The sequence below is a fragment of the Lepidochelys olivacea genome (genome assembly GCF_965140295.1).
Source record: "Lepidochelys olivacea isolate rLepOli2 genome assembly, chromosome: 3".
Taxonomy (NCBI): domain Eukaryota; kingdom Metazoa; phylum Chordata; order Testudines; family Cheloniidae; genus Lepidochelys; species Lepidochelys olivacea.
In genome coordinates this window covers 168,520,351-168,541,339 of record NC_140413.1, presented here as the reverse complement: position 1 = coordinate 168,541,339, position 20,989 = coordinate 168,520,351, and the positions used below count along the sequence as shown (strand labels likewise).

The following is a 20,989-nucleotide window of genomic DNA, read 5'->3' as shown; positions in this document are numbered from 1 at the left end:
AGAATACAAGTGTATAGTGCTCACTTTATATTATTATTTTTTATTTCAAATATTTAAAACTATGTAATACTTTAGAGCCTACAAGTCCACTCAGTCCTACTTCTTGTTCAGCCGATCGCTATCACAAACTAATGCTGCCCACTTCTTATTTACAATATCACCTGAAAGTGAGACCAGGCGTTCGCATGGCACTTTTGTAGTAGGCATTGCAAGGTATTTACGTGCCAGACATGCTAACCATTCGTATGCCCCTTCAACCACCATTCCGGAGGACATGTTTCCACACTGATGATGCTCGTTAAAAAAAAATCATGCATTAATGAAATTTGTGAATTAACTCCTTGGTGGAGAATTGTATGTCTTCTGCTTTGTGTTACCCTGCATTCTGCCATATATTTCATGTTATAGTAGTCTCAGATGATGACCCAGCACAAGTTGTTCATTTCAAGACCAGTTTTACTGCAGATTTGACAAAACACAAAGAAGGTACCAGTGTGAGATTTCTAAGGATAGATACAGCACTCGACCCAAGGTTTAAGAATCTGAAGTGCCGTCCAAAATCTGAGAGGGACCAGGTTGGAGCATGCTTTCAGAAGTCTTAAAAGAGCAACATTCTGATGTGGAAACTACAGAACCTGAACTACCAAAAGAAGAAAATCAACCTTCTGCTGGTGGCATCTGACTAAATGATGAAAATGAACATGTATTGGTCCACGCTGCTTTGGATCATTGTTGAGCAGAACCAATCATTGTTGTGGACACATGTCCTCTGGAATGGTGGTTGAAGTATGAAGGGACATAGGAATTTTTAGCACATTTGGCACGTAAATATCTTGTGAAACCAGCTACAACGATGCCACGTGAACGCCTGTTCTCGCTTTCAGGTGACGTTGTAAACAAGAAGCGGGCAGCATTATCTCCCTAAATGTAAACAAACTTGTTTTTCTGAGCAATAGCTGAACAAGAAGTAGGACTGAGTGAACTTGTAGGCTCTAAACTTTTACATTGTTTTGAGTGGAGTTATTTTTTGTACATAATTCTACATTTTTAGGTCCAACTTTCATGACAAAGAGATTGTACTACAGTACTTGTATAAGGTGAATTGAAAAATACTATTTCTTTTGTATTTTTACAGTGCAAATATTTGTAATGAAAATTAAATATAAAGTGAGCACTGTACACTTTGTATTTTGTGTTGTAATTGAAATCAAGTATATTTGAAAATATAGAAAACATCCAAAAATATTTAAATACATGATATTCTTTTATTGTTTAACAGCACAATTAATCATGATTAATTTTTTTAATTGCTTGACAGCCCTGGGCAGCACCTAAGATCTTGACTGAGTTTCTTACACACTGATATACAGTAAGGTAACTTGTATATCGGTGTTGCCCTAAGGACAGTGCTGTAAAAGAAAAGTAAACACTTTAATTACCTTACCATGAACCATGTTTCCACGAGTTAGTTGTGCTCTACGCTATGAGTAAGGAAGAAGATGGAAAAATGATCAATAGAGTGTGTTGTGAGTGAACTTGTCATTTAAATGTAGGTTAATATGATGGGTGTATTCTGCTGCTACACACATCCCATATCTAAATGTATTTAATTAGGTTAACATCACTACGTAAACTTCTCTGTTGGTCAGTAAACAGCAACAGGAGCAGAAAAAAAAATTCTTATGTATGTTGCATCTTAAGGGATGAAAATTACACTCGTTCAAGGGTAAGGATTTGCTATTATCAGTCCGAGACCCATTGCCCTAGACTGAGGGACCTGACACAGATTTAAGGTCTGATGACTTTTATTTATTTATCTATTTATTTATTTTGGTGAACCATTTAGGCTCGAAATTAATGGTGTATCTATTTCAAACCCTGATAAGACTGAGAGAGAAAAAAATGAAGTTACGATTCTGATTTGCAATCTTGCTTTTCTCCCTACTTCTTTTCAAACATGACTAATGCAGTTAATAACATACAAATAACTAACTAAAGTAAGATTCTGAAAAATAGAATTCTAGCCTTCTGGTGTAAATCGGTGATCAATCAGAAAGAGAAGTATTGGGTCCCAAGTCTTTGATCTCTGTCAAATCTGTACTTATGGTAAAGTCATCATTCTTTCTTCCAGTTGCTGTGAACCCTGGTGAGACATTACTCTTTTTGAACTAGTTTAAATGAATTAGTAAAGGTGTGTGGGCTCAAATCCAAGGCATTTTTATTACTGTATGTAAAGTTTTGATGCCTGGGACTTGTAGGACCAAGTTACGCCTAATTGAAGTCTGTGGCAGTTTTGCTTGAGTAAGGATTGCAGGATCTAGCACGAGAACTAGGGAAAAGTAACCTCCATTCTGTTGGGGAGAAATTTTCAGACTGTGAACCTCTTCACAATCATAAACGTTGGTGCTAGCTCTGAAATAAATCATTCATCATTCTGGAGTGCCTTGATGATATTTTTTGTACTGCTGTCTAGTAACTGATCCTGCATTCGAATCTGAAATCCGTATTGAAGTCTACGGCGAGAGAATGAGTCCAAAAACACATTAATGTTCATCTTGCAAACTGTAGTGGAGGTGATTTTACTGGTCATAAAGGTACTTAAATTGAAACTTTTTGTCCTTGGCTTTCCAATACAGCTTCCATGGCCTCTGAAGAACTTACTGGTCTCTCAAACATCTTCGCACGCCAGAATTCCACCAGTGGCATTTCTCTAGACTTTGAACCTGACACTGACTACCACTTTGTTGAAACCTTAGAAGAACGGTACAAATGTGCCTATTGCCACTTAGTCCTTCACAATCCTCACCAGACAGGATGTGGTCACAGATTTTGCCAGCATTGTATTATTTCTCTGAGGTAAGAACAATACAGTTCTCTCTCTTCCCTCTACAAATAATTCCCCCCAACAATTAACAATAGTCAACATCTTTCAAAAATCAACACCAAATGCCATAACAATATTAAAGGACTTAATCCAAAGCCAATGGAATTCAACAGAAAAATGCATTGACTTCAGTGGGCTTGGGCTCAATAACAAACCTTATGAGATGCGTGTGTAAAGTACGTAGTCTCTGTTGGTGTAGCAGGTTGGCAATGTTAGCCTGAAACACTCCAATCTGGTAGCAGCTGTTGATCAGACTGGGGGGAAGGCTTAAGTTAGTTCTGCTGACTCACAGAGGCTGGCAACTTGCTACCCTTCTGAGGCGTTCTCTAAAGTAAAAGTTATATTGATCTAATTAAATCGGTTTAGAAACTGATGTGTGTACGCAGAAGGGGGAAGTACATCCGTTTACCTCAGATTCTGTATCGATTTAACTAAATCTATTTAACTCTTGTGTGTAGACAAGACCTCAGCTATATGGGAGACTAGAAAGAATCTAGGGGGGTGAGTGAGTGTCGAGGTAGGCAACCCTAGGTGTGGTCAAACCCACACAATAGGATTGAGCTGAACTTTATACTTTATTCTGGTTAATTTCTCTGTTATAATAAAACCAAACCCCAGGAAGGGGACAAGTTTGGACTCTACTCAGTGTGTGGACTGTGTTTGAAAGCAGACCGGGAATGGCACCTACTCCCATTGGCTAAAGGTACATATGTCTTGAGATACAATCTGTCATTTGGGGATCAAGGAGTGTGTACATGTGTGTATGTGTTTGGGTTTTTTGTTTTTTGTTTTTTAAAAAGGTCCTGAGTACAGTTTGGATAGGTGGTGGTAAGGAACATGAGGTCTTTCTGGCAATTCAAACAAAGTAAATCAAGTTGTGGGTCTGATGCAATTGTTTTCAGATAAAAATTTTGAGCTTTTATACTATAGAATATGACAGGTGAGAGACCAGCCAGCAGGGTGATTGAATGGGCATAGAACTCTGTCTGTCACCATGATATCTAGGTGCCTGTTGTTATTTGCGTTAAACAGTAGTTTATATTGGTGGTTAGACTGATCCCGCTCTCACTTGTACTGGTGTGACTCCATTGACTTTAATGGAGTTATACCATTATAAATCTGATGAGAGATCAGAATCAGTCCAATCCTGCAGTCAGCTCACAGTGGTGAAAGGGTCTGTTGACTTCATGGGGGGCTCATCAGAGGTAAAAGGGGTTCGTTCACCCACACAGATCTAATTGCACAGTGGGGATACATTGATATATGGTCCTTATATAACTGAAGGTTGGAGTTGGCCATGTAGACTTCGCTGAAACTTTGTTACACATAAAGATGTCAGTATCTTTAAATATACTTTTTAATGTTTCATATTTGGTTCTCTTTCTTTTGGATTGTCACTCCTTGGATAATATATCATTAGGTATTTTGTTTCTTGCCCTTTCTTTTTAGTATTTCTCATAACTTGTTGAGATAGTTCGGCACATTTAAAAGGTCTCAAGCATGGAAGGGAAGGCATTGCTTGAGTTAGGCAAAGGATAATGATCCTTTCACCTACACTGTGAGGTTTTTCCCAAATATAACATCATTTACTAGCAATGTATAGTCATTGGGTAATAAAATTCTGTTAATTAAAAAAATACTTATTAATAACAGGATAAATTTTCCTCATACTAAATGCAGTTCCTACTTAATCTGAGGGTAGAACTTGGCTTTATAATTCTTAGCACAATACATTTTCAAAGTGCTATTCAAACATTTAATCCCCACATGCAGTATTGAAAATTAGCAAGGTGCATTATGGGGCTTTTCCCACTTGTCCCTGAAGCATCTGGTATTGGCCACTAGGATAATGAAGTCGATGAACCAATAGTCTGAATCAGTATGGCCAAGCCTATGTAGAAGGAATTAAGCATTCTGTGAATTAACATTTTTCTGCCCTTTTTTTTTTTAATGTAGAGAATTTAATGCAGTACCCACGTGTCCTGTAGACAAAGAAACAATAAAAGCGCATGAGGTAAGAAAAGGAATAATTCTGGTAGTTATGGTTGCTTGGACATCCAGCCTGTAGGGGGGCGGGCTCCAACAGAAGACTAAGATAAAGTAGGGACAAATGCAGCTCTCAGCCTTTAAATGAACCAGGGCACTGCCACCTTCATCTCTGGAAACAATGAGCAAGGAAGCTCTGTGTTTGGTGATGTTTTGTTAGTGAAGTAAGACATTAATGCCTTACAGCTGGAGCTTTTACCTTACACTCCACTGAATTGTTTCAAAATAAAGCCATCTTAGTACTCTGTTTTGGGAGTCCTGCCTTAAACCCAGTGGTATATGGCCTATACCCACAGACTTGGTGGACTCATAAGATGTCTCTGGTCTTGAAATGTATTTACAGCAGAGAATAGGTTTCTTATTCTTTTAATCCGGCCTCCTATTCTGGTTATTTAACAGTACTTAGTTTTAACGTAATCTATCACCTTGCCTATTTTCAATGTAACTCATTAATCCTGCACACTTCTTTTTTTTTTTTTTGGTATTCTTTTTTTGGGGAAAGGTCACACAATGGCTATTTTTTAAGCCACGTCCTTTTAGGAATATATTTATTTGGCCCAGAGTGTGAGCATGAGCCCTCCCTGTACCCATGTGTTTCTGCCAGGACAGAGTCCCAGTGGATTTCACATCCCCTACCCAGCAAGGAACTTGGGTATCAGGTTGTGCCTGTCATTCCACGTGTTAGGGATGTTGTAGGTATTTCACTCACCATCTTATTAAGTGGATTCATCCCCCGTTTACTGTGTGCATGAGTTGTGGTGGCAACAGTAACACACAAAAAAGATTTGGGACCATTAATATAATAGTAATACTTTGTGCTTGTTATAGTGCTTCTCATTTGAAGATCACAAAAGAAGGCTGACAGTCTGCTCTGAGAGCTTAATTTAGCTCTCATCCAACAAGTGGAAGATGCTTATGAGCAATGCATTGTATCCCCTCCTCCCAGAAGCTAAAAGCATCACCTCTACAACAGCTTCAGCCCAATGCAGGTCCTAGAATGAAATATCAAGGTTAGCCTCAATCCCAGGTTTCCAAAGCTGCAATACGATAGGTAGCTCAATGCATAATCCATGTAGTCAGCCTGTTTTTATTTCATGCTTCAAAACATCCCACTGTTGTTCTTAGTCTCCTGGTATTGTCAGTGATTTCCTTTTACCGCTATTCTCAGTATATGTTTTCAGTATGACATTGTTTGGAATCACACTAGCAGCTGGAGTGGACGCCTCTCATTTAAAAGATTTCTTGTGGTAGGTTGCTGTCCTTTGTGTTCTTAATGACACAAGTTCGTAAATTTTGTGATTGTAGATTGCTTCCTTTGCAGGTGTTCAAAGACAATTGCTGTAAAAGAGAAGTTCTCAACTTGCAAGTATTTTGCAAAAATGTTCCTCAATGCAATTCAAAAATAATTCTGGGACGATACCAGGTTAGTGTTAAAGTATCTTTATATATATATTGGCCAAAATTCTGAAGACTTTAGTCAGTCAAAACTTTGACCTGTCATAAATTAATTTGCTCTTTCCCCTTTAAACTATTGTCATTAGGTTTCAGGGTTATTACAGCATTGAGATTACTGTAACTGGAGTTTGGCCTAAGAACATACGTCTTGATTTGACCTATTCAGTGTACTACTATATGTAAACATGAAACTTAAATACTAAGCCGAACCTGTTGCAGTTGTAAGTCCACATCCGTTATATTTTAAATAATTGGCTTAATAAGGACTCCTGTTAACACACATCCTTTCTCTTTGTGACAATGTCTCTGTCTTTCAGCTGACTCAGTAAGACAGTACTACATTGGGTCACATTCAGAAGGTTTCTCTGCTCCTATGAGAGCACAAACCAGTAATTTTGTTAAAATAGAAGTTAAAATTCTGCAGAAACGGAGAGAAAGGAGACTCAGGCAGGTAGCTGCCACGGTGATTGACGAGCTCTGAGGACCTAGAGAAAGAGGTAGTGCAGCATACATTGTTTCAGTTTGGTTCCTGTTTGAGACATTAACTGGACAAGGAGTGAAAGTCAAAGCAAAGATTCTCTCTGAGTCTTCAGACCTTTCTCTGACTTTCATTATCAGAGCCATTACTGGGAAAGCGTTGTTTAGTTTTCTTTAACTAAACCTATGTAGTGTCTTAATATCTCTAGCAGACGCTTTGGTATTTAAGTAAGGACACAATTAACCATAACTCTAACCTAGTCAGTGCATTCTACACTCATGTGACTTTTAAAGTATGATGATGTTTTGTTGTTGCATGGCACAGGATCACCTTCAGCAATGCTTATTTGAAAGTGTTCAGTGCACTAATGATGAATGTCAGGATCAGATTCTTCGGAAAGATTTAAAAGATCACCTAAGTCTGCACTGTAAATTTCGAGAAGAAATATGCCAGTACTGTAATCAATATGTGGTTTCAATTCATTTAAAGGTAAGATTGCGAAAGATTTCCTAAAAGTTCAACTGTTTAAATTGCTGTGAAAAAAGTTCCAAAGTTGCTATGAGGTTTTATGCTTCTGAAACAAAATTCATTTGAGTATCTGAAGAACATATAATACATGTATTTTATAACAATATTGATAACTGTAGGTACAAAGTTGACATCTGTTCCCTTTAAAAAATACTTTTTAAAAATAAAATTTGTATATTTAAAAATATTATTTCTGACAAATTAGTAAATTTTTTTGTGCGTGTGCTGAAGCCAATGGGCCAAATTTATCCTCTCAGTCTGTGGAATTACATAAAGGACAAATCTGGCCTCAAATGTCTAAATCTGGTTTTTGAATATTTCAGCCAAAATGATTTAGCTGGTTCTGAGATCAAGGCTAGGGAAAAGTATGTTGTTTTGCTCATATTAAAAAAATTCTGGCAACATTTCCTTTGAGAGGACCTAGGATGCTATGCACGTTTTAGAGGGTTGAATTAAGGTTGCACAAGCAACTTTTAATTCTGGCATTTCCTAACGATTGAGTGCTTGATTTTTGCAACCATAACATTCTTTTAACGTGGTGTGTGTGTGTGTGTGTGTGTGTGCCAACAATGTGTGTATTGATGTAAGTATGTGCTGCTGTGCAGAATATATATCTTGCCTATTCCTTCTTGCATGCACTGTACGATCTTAGAAAAATTGAGTTATTCATGAATAACAAGTATAAGCCATTCCTAATCTTTTTTTTTTCTCCCCCAGAACCATGAGAAAAATGAATGTCCTGATTTTCCTGTGCCTTGTCTCCACAACTGTTCTCAGATCATTCTGAAAAAGGAGGTATTATTTGTTTGATCACTTACTGTAAGTTGGCAAATTGTATCGTTTTGTGAAAACTAGAACTTACATCGTAGGCCTCACCGTTCCACATTTGGGATGAATTTGCTTCATTCCTCTAGATGCTACTTCTGTTTGTTCCTAAAATTGATACATGACCTTATCAAAGCATATCATAGAACATGCTATGCTTTGCAGAGCTTTTGCACATTGCATTATTGTAAACCATCTGTCTCGTTCGTTGACACTGATTAATCAGTCTCCATTGTATGTGACAAATGGTATCTTAACATCACTTTGGCCTTTTTGCACCCCTTATGCAAGAGTTTAGGTTCAATGAATGTATAATTCAATAAATTTATCACTACCAATTTGTTTTAATACTTGCAGATGGATAAGCACTTCTGTGTGTGTCCTGAGGCAGAAGTAGATTGTCCCTATAAACAATACGGCTGTCCTGTAAAGGTACTGTAATCTAGACCTCCATTTGTACTGTGACTGGGGTTTTCCTCCAAAAGCACTAAAGGATGGTAGCCTAAGTAACTATTTTTCTGTCCTCTCAGACTCCCTTTCAATGTGATTTAAGATATCAAAGTAAGCAGTTGTTTGGAGCTGTTTGTCTGTTTTTGAAGCAGGCAAAGAAACATTTAACCACTTGCCCCACAGAACTTTCTATTAACAGCTCTGTTTATCTGCCTTTATTTTTTTTACCCTCCCACCCCCAGATTAAAAGAGGAAAGCTTGCAGAACATGAGAACGCTGCTCTGAGGGAACACATGCTACAAATTTTAGACAAGAATTCCAAATTGGAAGAACAGGTAATGAACATATGTAATGAACACTCTTCAACAGTTTTTAACTGGTAAAAGAAAAGTCCAGGTTGCACATGTGTTGGGATTGGCCCAGCCTCCTCTTTAAAGAATATTAAACTTTTCATCCCACATTCTGCAAGCCAGTCAAAAACCCTTTCCAGTGAAGCCAATAAGCTATCAGGGGTTTTCAAACTTCATTGCACTGCGACCTCCTTCTGACAACAAAAATCACTACATGACCCCCCTTCCCCTCCAGGAGGGAGCCCAAACCTTGCCATCCTGGGCAGGGGGGCCAAAGCTGCACCGTCACCCAAGGGCTTCAGCTCCAGATGGGCAGCCTGTAACCTGAGCCCTGCCACCCAGGCGTGAAGCCCTAGGGCTTCAGCCCTGGGCCCCAGAAAGTGTAAAGCAAGCCTTGGCGATCCCATTAAAATGAGGTGGCAACCCACTTTGGGGTCCTGACCCACAGTTTGAGAACCACTGAGCTAGATTGAACCCCACCCCTGCACTGCACCCTTGTGTATTCACTGCCACTGCTCTCCTTGCTGTTTTTCACCCCAAACTCTCCCTTTGGGGGGAAGGGCTGTGGACATGGCATCCTAAGTTTTGTCTAGGGTTCCATAGTAAATTGGCTGGGGGGGCGGTGGCAAAGATGCAGTTTCAAGGGATAGGTGCCTCGGGGATTCCCAGGCCAGGCCCTGTTTACAGGCAGCACCATCCACTATCTGCAGCCCCTTTCCTCCCAATGGAGAGGAAGTTGCAGCCACCCTGGAATGCCCAGCAACCAGCTGCTCTCTACCCCCAAGAGATGTTCCGCTGTTTGGGACCCAGCACCTGGGGCTTCTATCAGCAGAAGCAGATATAAACCTCAGAATGAATTCAGACCAATATGTGTGTTTATTTAAAAACAAAGGAGCAAAAACAGTAAATGATTCAGAATTCTACAATGTAGCACATTACTGCAGTACTAGGAGCCAGTGCTTCCCCCTAACTCATCTGTTACACTGACTAGGTGCCAATAATTTTAGTGCAATGCATTTTTAATCCCTCCTAACACAGTATGGCTCTCTGTCCCCCTCTAGTGGCTAGTCAACATTTGGTGGTCTGAGTCTCCTACAGCATTCGAACTAAAAAATCTGGTTCTTTAGCAAAGCCAATAAACGCTTATGGTTTTTACACACACAGGCAGGGATTCCATCCTCACCTCTGCCCCATCCAGGGATTTTGGGTTAACATTTTGAAACAGGAAAATAGTTGTTATATCTAAGTATGTTGGTGCAGCACATCAATATACCCTTCCATGTGTACCTATATAGCTTCCATACGTTTTAATCTGTTTCCTGTATGCTTTGGATAGGCTTGAGTTTTCACTCTTCATTTTCCATTGTTTAGATATCTGACCTATATAAGAGTTTGGAATTTAAAGAGATTAAAATCCAACAGCTAGCAGACACAGTTAAAAAGTGTGAAAAGGAATTCAGACAGTTTGCACAGCTGCTTGGGAAAAACAGCAATTTGATGGTAAACACGCAGGTGAGACATTTACTTTATCTTACTGACAAATTGCTTTTTTATGGCCTGGAATACAATTATCCAGCAATAGTTGTAATTAATGCCAGGACAATAACGAACACCAGCTTTCAAAGCCACTTACTGCATGAATTTGGATTGATTTCTGGAGTGCACTGTGCTCCATATATGGATTTAAACCACTATTGTTTTTTAAAATACAATACATACAGCCTTCCCATTATAATTAATATGGGAGCTTGGGAGTTCCATGGGAGTTTGACCAGAGTAAGGTGTGCTGAATAGGACTCATAAGGCCAGTTTCCAATTTCAGTTATGCTGGTGTAAATTAATCAAACCAGTTGAGATGAAAGTAATAAATGGTGAATGGTAATGAATTAGACATTGATTCTTAGTGAATGAATGCTGAATTAATCATGAGGAAACATTTGAAGGATTCCAAAGGCAAATGAGGATATTCTTGAATGTAATGTGTAGTCAACATTACTATTATACAAAGACATTTTTGAATCTCAAATGAAATGATTAATTTTATTAATGTGTGTTCATTCCCCTCCTCCTGCATTAAACTTGAAGACTCTTGCCAGTCATATTGATAAATCTGCATGGCTGGAAACACAAGTGCGCCAGCTAATACAAATGTCAAACGAGCAGCAAAGTAAATTTGACCTGAGGCCACTGTTGGAGACTATTGAAAATGTAAAGCAGAAGATTTCCTTTATGGAGACATATGATCAGCGTTTAGGTATGCTCGGATTTTTTTGTTTTGTATTTTTTGAGTAAAAACTGGTGTTACTAGAGGCTGTGATGTTGTTTATCAGTTTGGATCACCTTCCCCATCAACTTGTTTGCACAATTAGCCTGATGTGGCTCTTCAAAATGAACATCAGCCCGAACAAAAAGTTTAACCAAAATGATGACGACATTTCTGTGATAAATGTCCTTGATATTCATGGTGGATGACAGGTAAACCTTTGCAATAACTTGCATTGAGTTGTGCCCTCTCTCCAGCCTTCTTCTACTGACCATAGTTGGTCATAGTTCTTGGTGCACAGCCCTTTGGGTGACAACGTTTGTAATTGCAGTGGCAGTTATCAAAAAGTGTAATAATCCTACAGTGAAGTTGTTATAGGATTCTGAAGTTAAAAACTTTAGCCTGAGAGAGTAAGGGTAAATTTACTACAGGAAGATTACACTTTTTGGTAACTTCCACTGTACTAATGCTGCTATTTGTTACCCTGTTGTTCCTTAAATTCCAGTGGGCTGCTTTTGTTGTCGTTGTTGTTAGGTCATGTTCAAGAAATTTATGCACAACAGGGTTCTATGTAAGCTGCTTTTGTTGTGCAGCCTGTAATGCTCCGCTATTGTAGGACACGTGGGGCTTGGTTCTCCTGTCACTTCTAATGTGTTACTCCTCACTCTCACCTGTGAGCTCAGAATTAGGCCCCATAGTGTCAGGTTATTTTCCTGCTACAACCTGAAAATACTAGCATAAATTCTTAGAATAATCAGTGGCACACACTGTGCTGGAGAATGCAAAGAACACCTATGTCAAAGATGACATTCCATTCTTGAAAGTTGTGAATTTATCTGACCTAGAGGAATTATGAAAAGTAACTGGAACACATGACTGTTTTAATTACAAAGAAATGCTTTTTGAATAAATGACTAGAACACGGATGTGTCTATCCAACAGATCTGAACCAAAACCTCATATAGCTAAACACACCCAAACTTGAAGGAAGTTGAGATCCAAATCCAAACTTTGCATCTCTGTCACATCTCTAAGATGCATGTGTGACGGCAGTCTTCAAACGGGGGTCTTTTGTGCTGGAATTAAGAGGTTTCTCTTGACTTAAAGTATGTTAATGGCAGCAGACTCACTGAAATGGCCACTGCCACAAAGTTAATTGTCTTGTGTAGTTCCTGTGATTCCTCAGTTATTTCTAAACTCTGGGCTCTAGCCACATAGTTGTTACGGTCCCCTAGTCTGTAATTCACTTTGTCTCAATCACAATTTTCCCTAACTGGATGTTTTGTGTGTCTTTCTTCCCAAGTTGTTTTGGAAGGCCAGTCCAACAAACATGATGTCCACATCGGTCTTCACAAAGCACAGATCAATAAAAACGAAGAGCGGTTTAAGCTTTTGGAGGGCACATGTTACAATGGAAAACTAATCTGGAAAATCATGGACTACAAGATGAAGAAAAAGGAAGCCATGGAAGGCCGCACTGTCTCTATATTCAGCCAGCCTTTTTATACCAGCCGCTGTGGGTACAGATTATGTGCAAGAGCATATCTGAATGGGGATGGCTCAGGAAAAGGGACGCATGTCTCCCTATACTTCGTAGTGATGAGAGGGGAGTTTGACTCATTGCTACCATGGCCTTTCAAGCAAAAAGTTACACTTATGCTTCTGGACCAAAGTGGGAAAAAAAATCACATTGTGGAAGTCTTCAGAGCCGACCCTAACAGCAGCAGTTTCAAAAGGCCAGATGGAGAGATGAATATTGCCTCTGGGTGCCCAAGGTTTGTGGCACACACTGTGCTGGAAAATGCAAAGAACACTTATGTCAAAGATGACACTCTGTTCTTGAAAGTTGTTGTGGATTTAACTGACCTAGAGGAATTATGAAGTACCTGGAAGACATGACTATTTTAATGATAAAGAAATGCTTTCTCTCAGTGACTATTGGCCAATTTCATACAACAGTGAATTGCCACTAGTCCAACTATATTTTTGACTGCATGATAGCTACTGAGTTGCCAAATCACCAACCTTTCTTTTTTACTTTCTCTGTGTCTGGGATCTGTAAGTCCAGTTGGATGGTGTGAACCAAATCAATATATTCAAACCAGTATTTTGACTCTGTTCAATATATTTTGGGAATGAATGCTTGGCTCACATCTCAAGATTGGCATTTTAAGATGAAACTGCAGTAGGCACTTTGGAACCCAAGCTTGTGGTTCCAGTCACTTACAGACGTTGATAGGGCTCCCATCATAGTGGTGTCTAGGTGCATTTCTTGTGGGTTTGCGAGGGAATCATTTCAACACTGCCTGCAAATGAAGAGTTGAATCCTGCTCCCAGCAGCACCTTGACTTTTAAAAACCAAGGGAGAAAAGCTGAGCCAGGTAGGAAAAACCTAGCCAGGAATTTCAGAGCTCCTAGTTATTGGAAAGTCTGGATGAAGATGTCTTATAGTTCTGGCCTGCTTACTCAGCTGTGCTGAGCAACCACAACTCACATTGATGTCATTAGTGTCCCCTGTGTTCCTGCTCAGTGCTTTGGGCCAGATCCTGATTTGTGATGAGCATCCCCAGTCCCCATTAGAAGTCAATGGAAGCTGCTGGTGCTTATCGCCTCCCAAGATATGATCGTTATTGGGGTTCTCAGCCCATCTACTAACCTACAAGAGTAGCAGACCAGTTGAGTCCACTGCTGGAAGGCAGGGGCAAAAGCTTTGAAACTTCTGCTCCTCTTCTGCCTGTGGAGGAAACTTATTTTATTTTATTTTTTTGGTGACTTAGCAGCCCTGCAGTGGCTCAGAACTTTGGAAACTGCACTTGAAGGGTTTCTGCTAACATGAAGCATTCCCCAAAGATGGAGAAAAGAGGATGTGTGTGGAGAAGCATTGCTTTAAATTAGGGCTGTTGATTAATCACAGTTAACTCATGCGATTAACTAAAAAAAATTAATTGGATTAAAAAAATTAATCACAATTAATCGCAGTTTTAATTGCACTGTTAATAGAATACCAATTAAAATGTATTAAATATTTTGGGATGTTTTTCTACTATTTTCAACTATATTGATTTCAATTACAACACAGAATACAAAAAGTGTACAGTGCTCCCTTCATATTATTATTTCTGATTACAAATATTTGAACTGTAAAAATTATAAAAGAAACAGTATTTTTCAGTTCACCTCATACAAGTACTGTAGTGCAATCTCTTTATTGTGAAAGTGCAACTTACAAATGTAGATTTTTTTTTTGTTACATAACTGCACTCAAAAACAAAACAATGCAAAATTTTAGAGCCTACAAGTCCACTCAGTTCTACTTATCGTTCAGCCAATCGCTAAGACAAACAAGTTTGTTTACATTTATGGGAGATAATGCTGTCCACTTGTTATTTACAATGTCACCAAAAAGTAAGAACAGGCATTCGCATGGGACTTTTGTAGGTGGCATTGCAAGGTATTTACGTGTCAGATATGCTAAATATGTGTATGCTCCTTCATGCTTCAGCCACCATTCCAGAGGACATGCTTCCATGCTGATGACGCTCGTTAAAAAAAACAATGCGTTAATTAAATTTGTGACTGAACTTCTTGGGGGAGAATTGTATGTCTCCTGCTCTATTTTACTCACATTCTGCCATGTATTTCATGTTATAGTAGTCTCAGATGATGACTCAGCACATGTTAATTTTAAGAACACTTTCATAGATTCATAGATATTAAGGTCAGAAGGGACCATCATGATCATTTAGTCCGATCTCCTGCACAACACAGGCCACAGAATCTCACCCACCCACTCCTGCGATAAACCTCTCACCTATGTCTGAGCTATTGAAGTTCTCAAATCATGGTTTAAAGACTTCAAGGTGCAGAGAATCCTCCAGCAAGTGACCCGTGCCCCATGCTACAGAGGAAGGCAAAAAACCCCCAGGGCCTCTTCCAATCTGCCCTGGAGGAAAATTCCTTCCTAACCCCAAATATGGTGATCAGCTAAACCCTGAGCACATTGGCAAGACTCACCAGCCAGATACCCAGGAAAGAATTCTCTGTAGTTGCAGATTTGACAAATTGCAAAGAAGGTTCCAACGTGAGATTTCTAAAGATAGCAACCGCACTTGACCCAAGGTTTAAGAATCTGAAGTGCCTTCCAAAATCTGAGAGGGATGAGGTGTGGCGCATGCTTTCAGAAGTCTTAAAAGAGCAGCACTCCGATGTGGAAACTACAGAACCCGAACCAACAAAAAAGAAAATCAACCTTCTGCTGGTGGCTTTTGACTCAGATGATGAAAATGAACATGCGTCGGTCTGCACTGCTTTGGATTGTTATCGAGCGGAACCCGTCATCAGCATGGACGCATGTCCTCTGGAATGGTGGCTGAAGCACAAAGGACATATGAATCTCTAGTGCATCTGGCATGTAAATATCCTGCAACACCAGCTACTACAGTGCCATGCAAACACCTGTTCTTGCTTTCAGGTGACATTGTGAACAAGAAGCAGGCAGCATTATCTCCCGTAATTGTAAACAAACTTGTTTCTCTGAGTGATTGGCTGAACAAGAAATAGGACTGAGTGGACTTGCAGGCTCTAAAGTTTTACATTGTTTAATTTTTGAATGCAGGGGTTTTTTTGTACTTAATTCTGCATTTGTAAGTTCAACTTTCATGATAGAGATTGCATTACTGTACTTGTATTTTCGTTTTGTACAGTGCAAATATTTGTAATAAAAAATAAATATAAAGTGAGCGCTGTAGGCTTTGTGTTCTGTGTTGTAATTGAAATCAATATATCGGAAAATGTGGAAAACATCCAAAAATATTTAAATTGTATTCTATTATTGTTTAACTGTTGGATTAATCACACAATTAATCACTATTAATTTTTTTAATCACATGATAGCCCTACTTTAAATAATGAGCTTTTCAAAAGTGCTTCATGCCCAGGAGCCCTCAAAAGGAAATGCTAGTTGCTGAGCACTTCTGGAAATCTGACCACTTCATTTATTAGTATTTATATTGCCATAGAGCTTTGGGCCATAGTCATAGAGCAGGACCCCTGTTGTGCTAGGTGCTGTTCAAACACAGAACATAAAGCCTGTGTCTGCCCCAAAGAGCTCACAATCTAGGGGGCCTAACTGGGAGCTGAGTTCTCATGAAAATCCAGCCCCAACTCTGCGTACTCTGCACTTTAGGAATTTGACCCTCATTTCTTTCAGGCTCTGTTTTGCATTTCAGATGAAGTGGGAGAGCTAGGAATTTTGCTCTGAGTTCCCTCTCCATTGCAGGTGAATTTATGCCTGGGTATGGGTTTTGGGGCGAAACTGGCTGCGTAAACAAGCCAAGTTCAGGCACGGGGGATTACAGGAACAACTATCAAGGAAGGAGTGGGGACAAGTGCATGTGTGCCTTGCAGAAGCTTTATGGACACTTTTAAGAGGGCTCTAATTGTGCATCCATAATCATTTTGTGGGTACAAGTAATAGAATTTAGATGTCTGTCTTCACTTGCAAATCAGATAGCTAGATATGTAAAGTTAATTAGTTGCTCCTGCAACCCAACAGTGGGGGCAAACTTAGAGACTCTTCTGAAAAGGCAGCAAGACATCAGGAAGGATCTGGAGTAAGCTTGTGACAAGAGGACAAAAACCAAAGTGGAGCAAGGACTGTAGGGAACTAGGTAGAAAATGCAGGAAAAGGACAAGAACGGGTAAAATTACTAATGTGCCCTGACATTTCATATGAAAATCTTAATATTGGCTGAATGCTATAGCTTTAGGTAATTGGCAGAAAACATGACATTTTTGCCGTCATCGTCTTAGATGAAATTTCCAGACTGGTAGAAATTTAACTTGGTGTTCTCAGATGGATTATGGGACATGGTTCAGATAGGCATATTGTTAAAATTGGAAAGTTCTCCATGCTGCTACGTTTCCACATCTTTGTGGTATATTTCAATTTTGATGGTACTGTGCCAGTATATATTGGGCCGCTGTGGGGATTATAGATGTTCCCAGGGACAGATGCTATGGGCCAAATTCTGTTATCTGTTGTACAACTGCAACTCTCACTGAGTTTAATAGCTGTTGCACCTATACTAGAGAGCAGAATTTGATCTTATGTCTTTAGTACTTTGTTTTGAAAAGAATGGGTGTGTGTTAAAAAGGTGCAGCATGCTAGAACTTTGTGACCCAATATGGTGCATTAAAGTGGATCTAATGTTGATTTTTTTTTACAGTAACATCTGTGCTGTAACTTTCAAAATGATGTAATATGAATGACTACTAGGACTGATGGAAGTGATACCTACCACCTGTTTCCATAAAACTACTAGAATGTTAGTAGTAAAATACAGAAAAGTATTATAGAACTCAGAGAGATGGGAGGGCATGGTCTGGACTTGAGCAAGTCACTTAACTCCCTCTGCCTCTATTTCCCCAACTGTAAAATGGGGATAATACTTGCATCACAGGGGTGTTAGAACTAATAGAAAATGTTTGGGAAGTGCTTTGAGCATGCAAAGAACTAAGTATTATCAGAGCTCCATTTCAGATGGTTAGATTAGGTGATGGTTTTGTGATGTTGACAAATGTTTAGTGTGTTCTTGGACAGATTTTGAAGCATGTTAAACTTGCATCCAATCCATATTGCAACCTCTTGTTCTGTAATTGTTGACTATATTTACTTTTTTGCCATGAATATAGTTTTAAAATAATTTAAAGAAATACATGCTGAAGCACAAGCAACCCATTTTGGGTTTATGGTAACAGCTTTCTTTTAAAAGACTGCCTTTTATAAAGAATTTGCTCAGTAAATTACATTTTTAAGGGTTTTAAGCATTTTAATCAACTTATTTATAAAAGCAGTTGAGAGTTGGGATTTTGTTTTTTCAGGTGTTTTTACTTATAACGTGGAATTTAGATATCATCCCGTTCCTAGTAAGGAAGGAATGTTGCATAGCATAGATGTTAGAGAAAAGACAAGTTGTAACTTGCATGGAAAACACCAAAAACTTTTCAATGCGAATGTATGATATTTAATGAGTATACAACATTTCTACAGCAACATGTGGTATGTTTTTAATGTATTTATTGACCAGTTTTTAGCCTTTCTGGATAACTCTTTACTAATATATTGTCATTTTTTATCCCATTGTCATACCTGTACCAGTAAAATATGTAAAGAATAAACTGAACTTCATCATCCTTCTAAAGTGGTTGTGGCATTAACAACTTCAGGCAGAATTTTTAAACCATTTTTACAGAAGAGAATGGGATACTGGATAGATATTTGCATCCCAGAGTTTTTTGCTATGTATCCAAGAAAGGACACTCCTTTATTACAAAGAAAATGAAAACTACCTTATTTATGTAAGGGTATTTCATATTTTAACATCGTAAAGCAGCTGCACGTACCAATTTATAATTCACTGCACTGGATTAGACTAGCAATCCATCAGGTTTTGTATTCTGTCTCTGGCAGCAGTTTATACCAGATGCTTTAGCAGAAAGCAGCAGCGGGGGTCCCAGATCATGTGCCGCCATCCTCCACCCTGCCAACACCCAACATTTAGTCAAGGGTATATAGTACAAGGCATGGACAGGTCCCGGGACATTAATTTTTGTTTACTGCCCATGACCTGTCCATGACTTTCATTTAAAATACCCGTAACTAAAACGTAGCTTTAATTATGATGGTACGAACATAAGAATGGCCATACTGGATCAGACCAATGGTCCATCTAGCGCAGCATCCTGTCTTCTGACAGCAGCCAATGTCAGCTGCTTCAGAGGGAATGAACAAAGAACAGGGCAATTATTGAGCTATCCATCCCCTGTTGTAAAGTCCTACCTCCTGGCAATCAGATGCTATGGGATATCCAGAGCTAATAACTATTGCTGGGCCTATCCTCCATGAACATGGCAGGATTATCAAAGTAACTTCTCTGGTGTACTGTGCCCGCTTCTGGCTTGGCCATGACAACAGTAAAGTTCACACTTGAATTGCCAGGCTGGAGATAGAAGGTGTTGGACCCTTCTCCAGTGCAAGAACCAAAGTCTGTCCTCCTTTCTTTCCTGTGGGAGAGAATCCCCATCAAGCTCAATTCTATGACCAGGAATGTACGTGTTGCCCAAGTGTAAGAAAGCAGATCCTCAAGGTATCTGAGAGGCACGCGTGTCAGCTCAGGGCAACTGCACTGGTATGCGCCCTCTCTCGTCCAGCAAGGTCACCTAGTATAGGCTTCCAGTTCCCCAACCATCTCCTCTCTTGAATGGAGACATGGATCTCTCTCACTTCTGACCAGGGTATTTCCAGGCTGCACAGTCCCCTGACTAAATGATGATATTCTCAGCAAAAGACAGGCTGCCCAACCAGGCTTCTTTTGCCTTCTCTTCAGAGACTGTACACCATGTAATCACCACTGATACAGGTCACCACACAGCTCTTGCTAAGTAAGCACACTTCATTCTTAAGGTAAAAGCATAAGAGAAAACACTAAAAATACAGAACCACCTACACGGATGCTAATAAGCTAACTCGAGTTGACCCCCCCCCCCAACTCCAACATGGGCTCTGGCAGGTGAGCAGTTCTTCAAAATCCCACATGAGGGTTTTCCTGTGGTTTTGAGTTTATAACACGATTTTGTGCAGAACAAGAACCCTCATAACTTTGAGTCATTTATCCAGTTTGGGCCTTTGAAGAGATTGTGAATGGGTAATCACCCAGACAATGGTTTTCTGCACAAGGTGAAAATTCAAAAGGTAAGTTGGGAGTCCTTTGCATTCCCCTCATCCCAAATATTTCTAGGGAAATCCACTTCACGTGTATTATCCGAAGGAGTTGTTTTAAGTTCCTAATACTTCAAAATACTGCATTAGTCAGATTTCCTAGAGAAATTACATATAATTCCATAATATATTAGCAATTGCATTTTTAATACAATGGACAACTTTTAAAATACGTACAGAATTAAATTAAACCTTATTGAATTAAGGTTTGTCTAGGTTATTGTGTTGTATGTCAGAGGAAGTACAACCCACTCAGATTGGGGCTACATCCGCCATTCTAAACAGCTCCCTCTCCCCTTAGTATGGCTCTAAATATGGGGCATTCAGTGATGCCAGCTGCCTGGACAGACCAGGAAGAAACTGCCAGCTGCTTTAAAAAAAAACCAACCAAACCTCTAAAGTGGGGATTGAAATAGCCCTTGGATCTTGCCTTTTATCTTTAGAGGTCTCAATGCCATATACATAGCCAGGTAAGCTGCAGGCACCTAGACGGCAATGTTAGCACTGAAAACTAGCTTTGTGCTCCTATTGGGATTTTTTTAGTCACAGTGGCAATCAGTGCATACTCTCAGGTATGTTGTTTGATTACCGTGTGTAAATTCATCAGGAAAAATGCAGACCTGCTGTGAGCAGCCCTAGTGACAAACTGTTGTGTACGATAATTGAGGGGAAAGTGGATTAAAAATGGATATGTGAAAAGAAACAAGGTACGCTGTCCAATTTGGCACGCAGTGCGCTTTTGCCAAGCAACGTAATTTATATGCAGAGGAGAGAGTGCAGCCGGAAAAGCAACTCCCGTGTGCCTACAACCCAGGGGCGAGCCTGCTCTACCGCACAGCTAGGCTCCCAGAGCGGAGATTTTTACTGGTGTCAGTAAACGTCACTTTCACGCCAGGGCTACACCCATTGCCGCTCCGGATCAGCCACGCGC

At 39.5% G+C, this 20,989-nt stretch overlaps 1 protein-coding gene across 3 annotated transcripts in view; it reads left to right on the top strand.

Annotated features, from left to right (window-relative positions):
- Positions 1-14,337, top strand: part of TRAF5 (TNF receptor associated factor 5) — a 39,196-nt gene extending 24,859 nt beyond the window's left edge. For all 3 annotated transcript variants that reach the window (XM_084622245.1, XM_084622243.1, XM_084622244.1), the window contains exons 4-13: positions 2,637-2,856; positions 4,841-4,898; positions 6,252-6,353; positions 7,188-7,352; positions 8,109-8,186; positions 8,574-8,648; positions 8,909-9,001; positions 10,388-10,528; positions 11,102-11,270; positions 12,583-14,337. In XM_084622245.1, coding sequence (XP_084478371.1) covers positions 2,642-2,856; positions 4,841-4,898; positions 6,252-6,353; positions 7,188-7,352; positions 8,109-8,186; positions 8,574-8,648; positions 8,909-9,001; positions 10,388-10,528; positions 11,102-11,270; positions 12,583-13,160 — 1,674 coding nt within the window. In that variant the 5' untranslated portion in view covers positions 2,637-2,641 and the 3' untranslated portion in view covers positions 13,161-14,337. The remainder of the gene's footprint in view (positions 1-2,636; positions 2,857-4,840; positions 4,899-6,251; positions 6,354-7,187; positions 7,353-8,108; positions 8,187-8,573; positions 8,649-8,908; positions 9,002-10,387; positions 10,529-11,101; positions 11,271-12,582) is intronic.
- Positions 14,338-20,989: the final 6,652 nt, after the last annotated feature.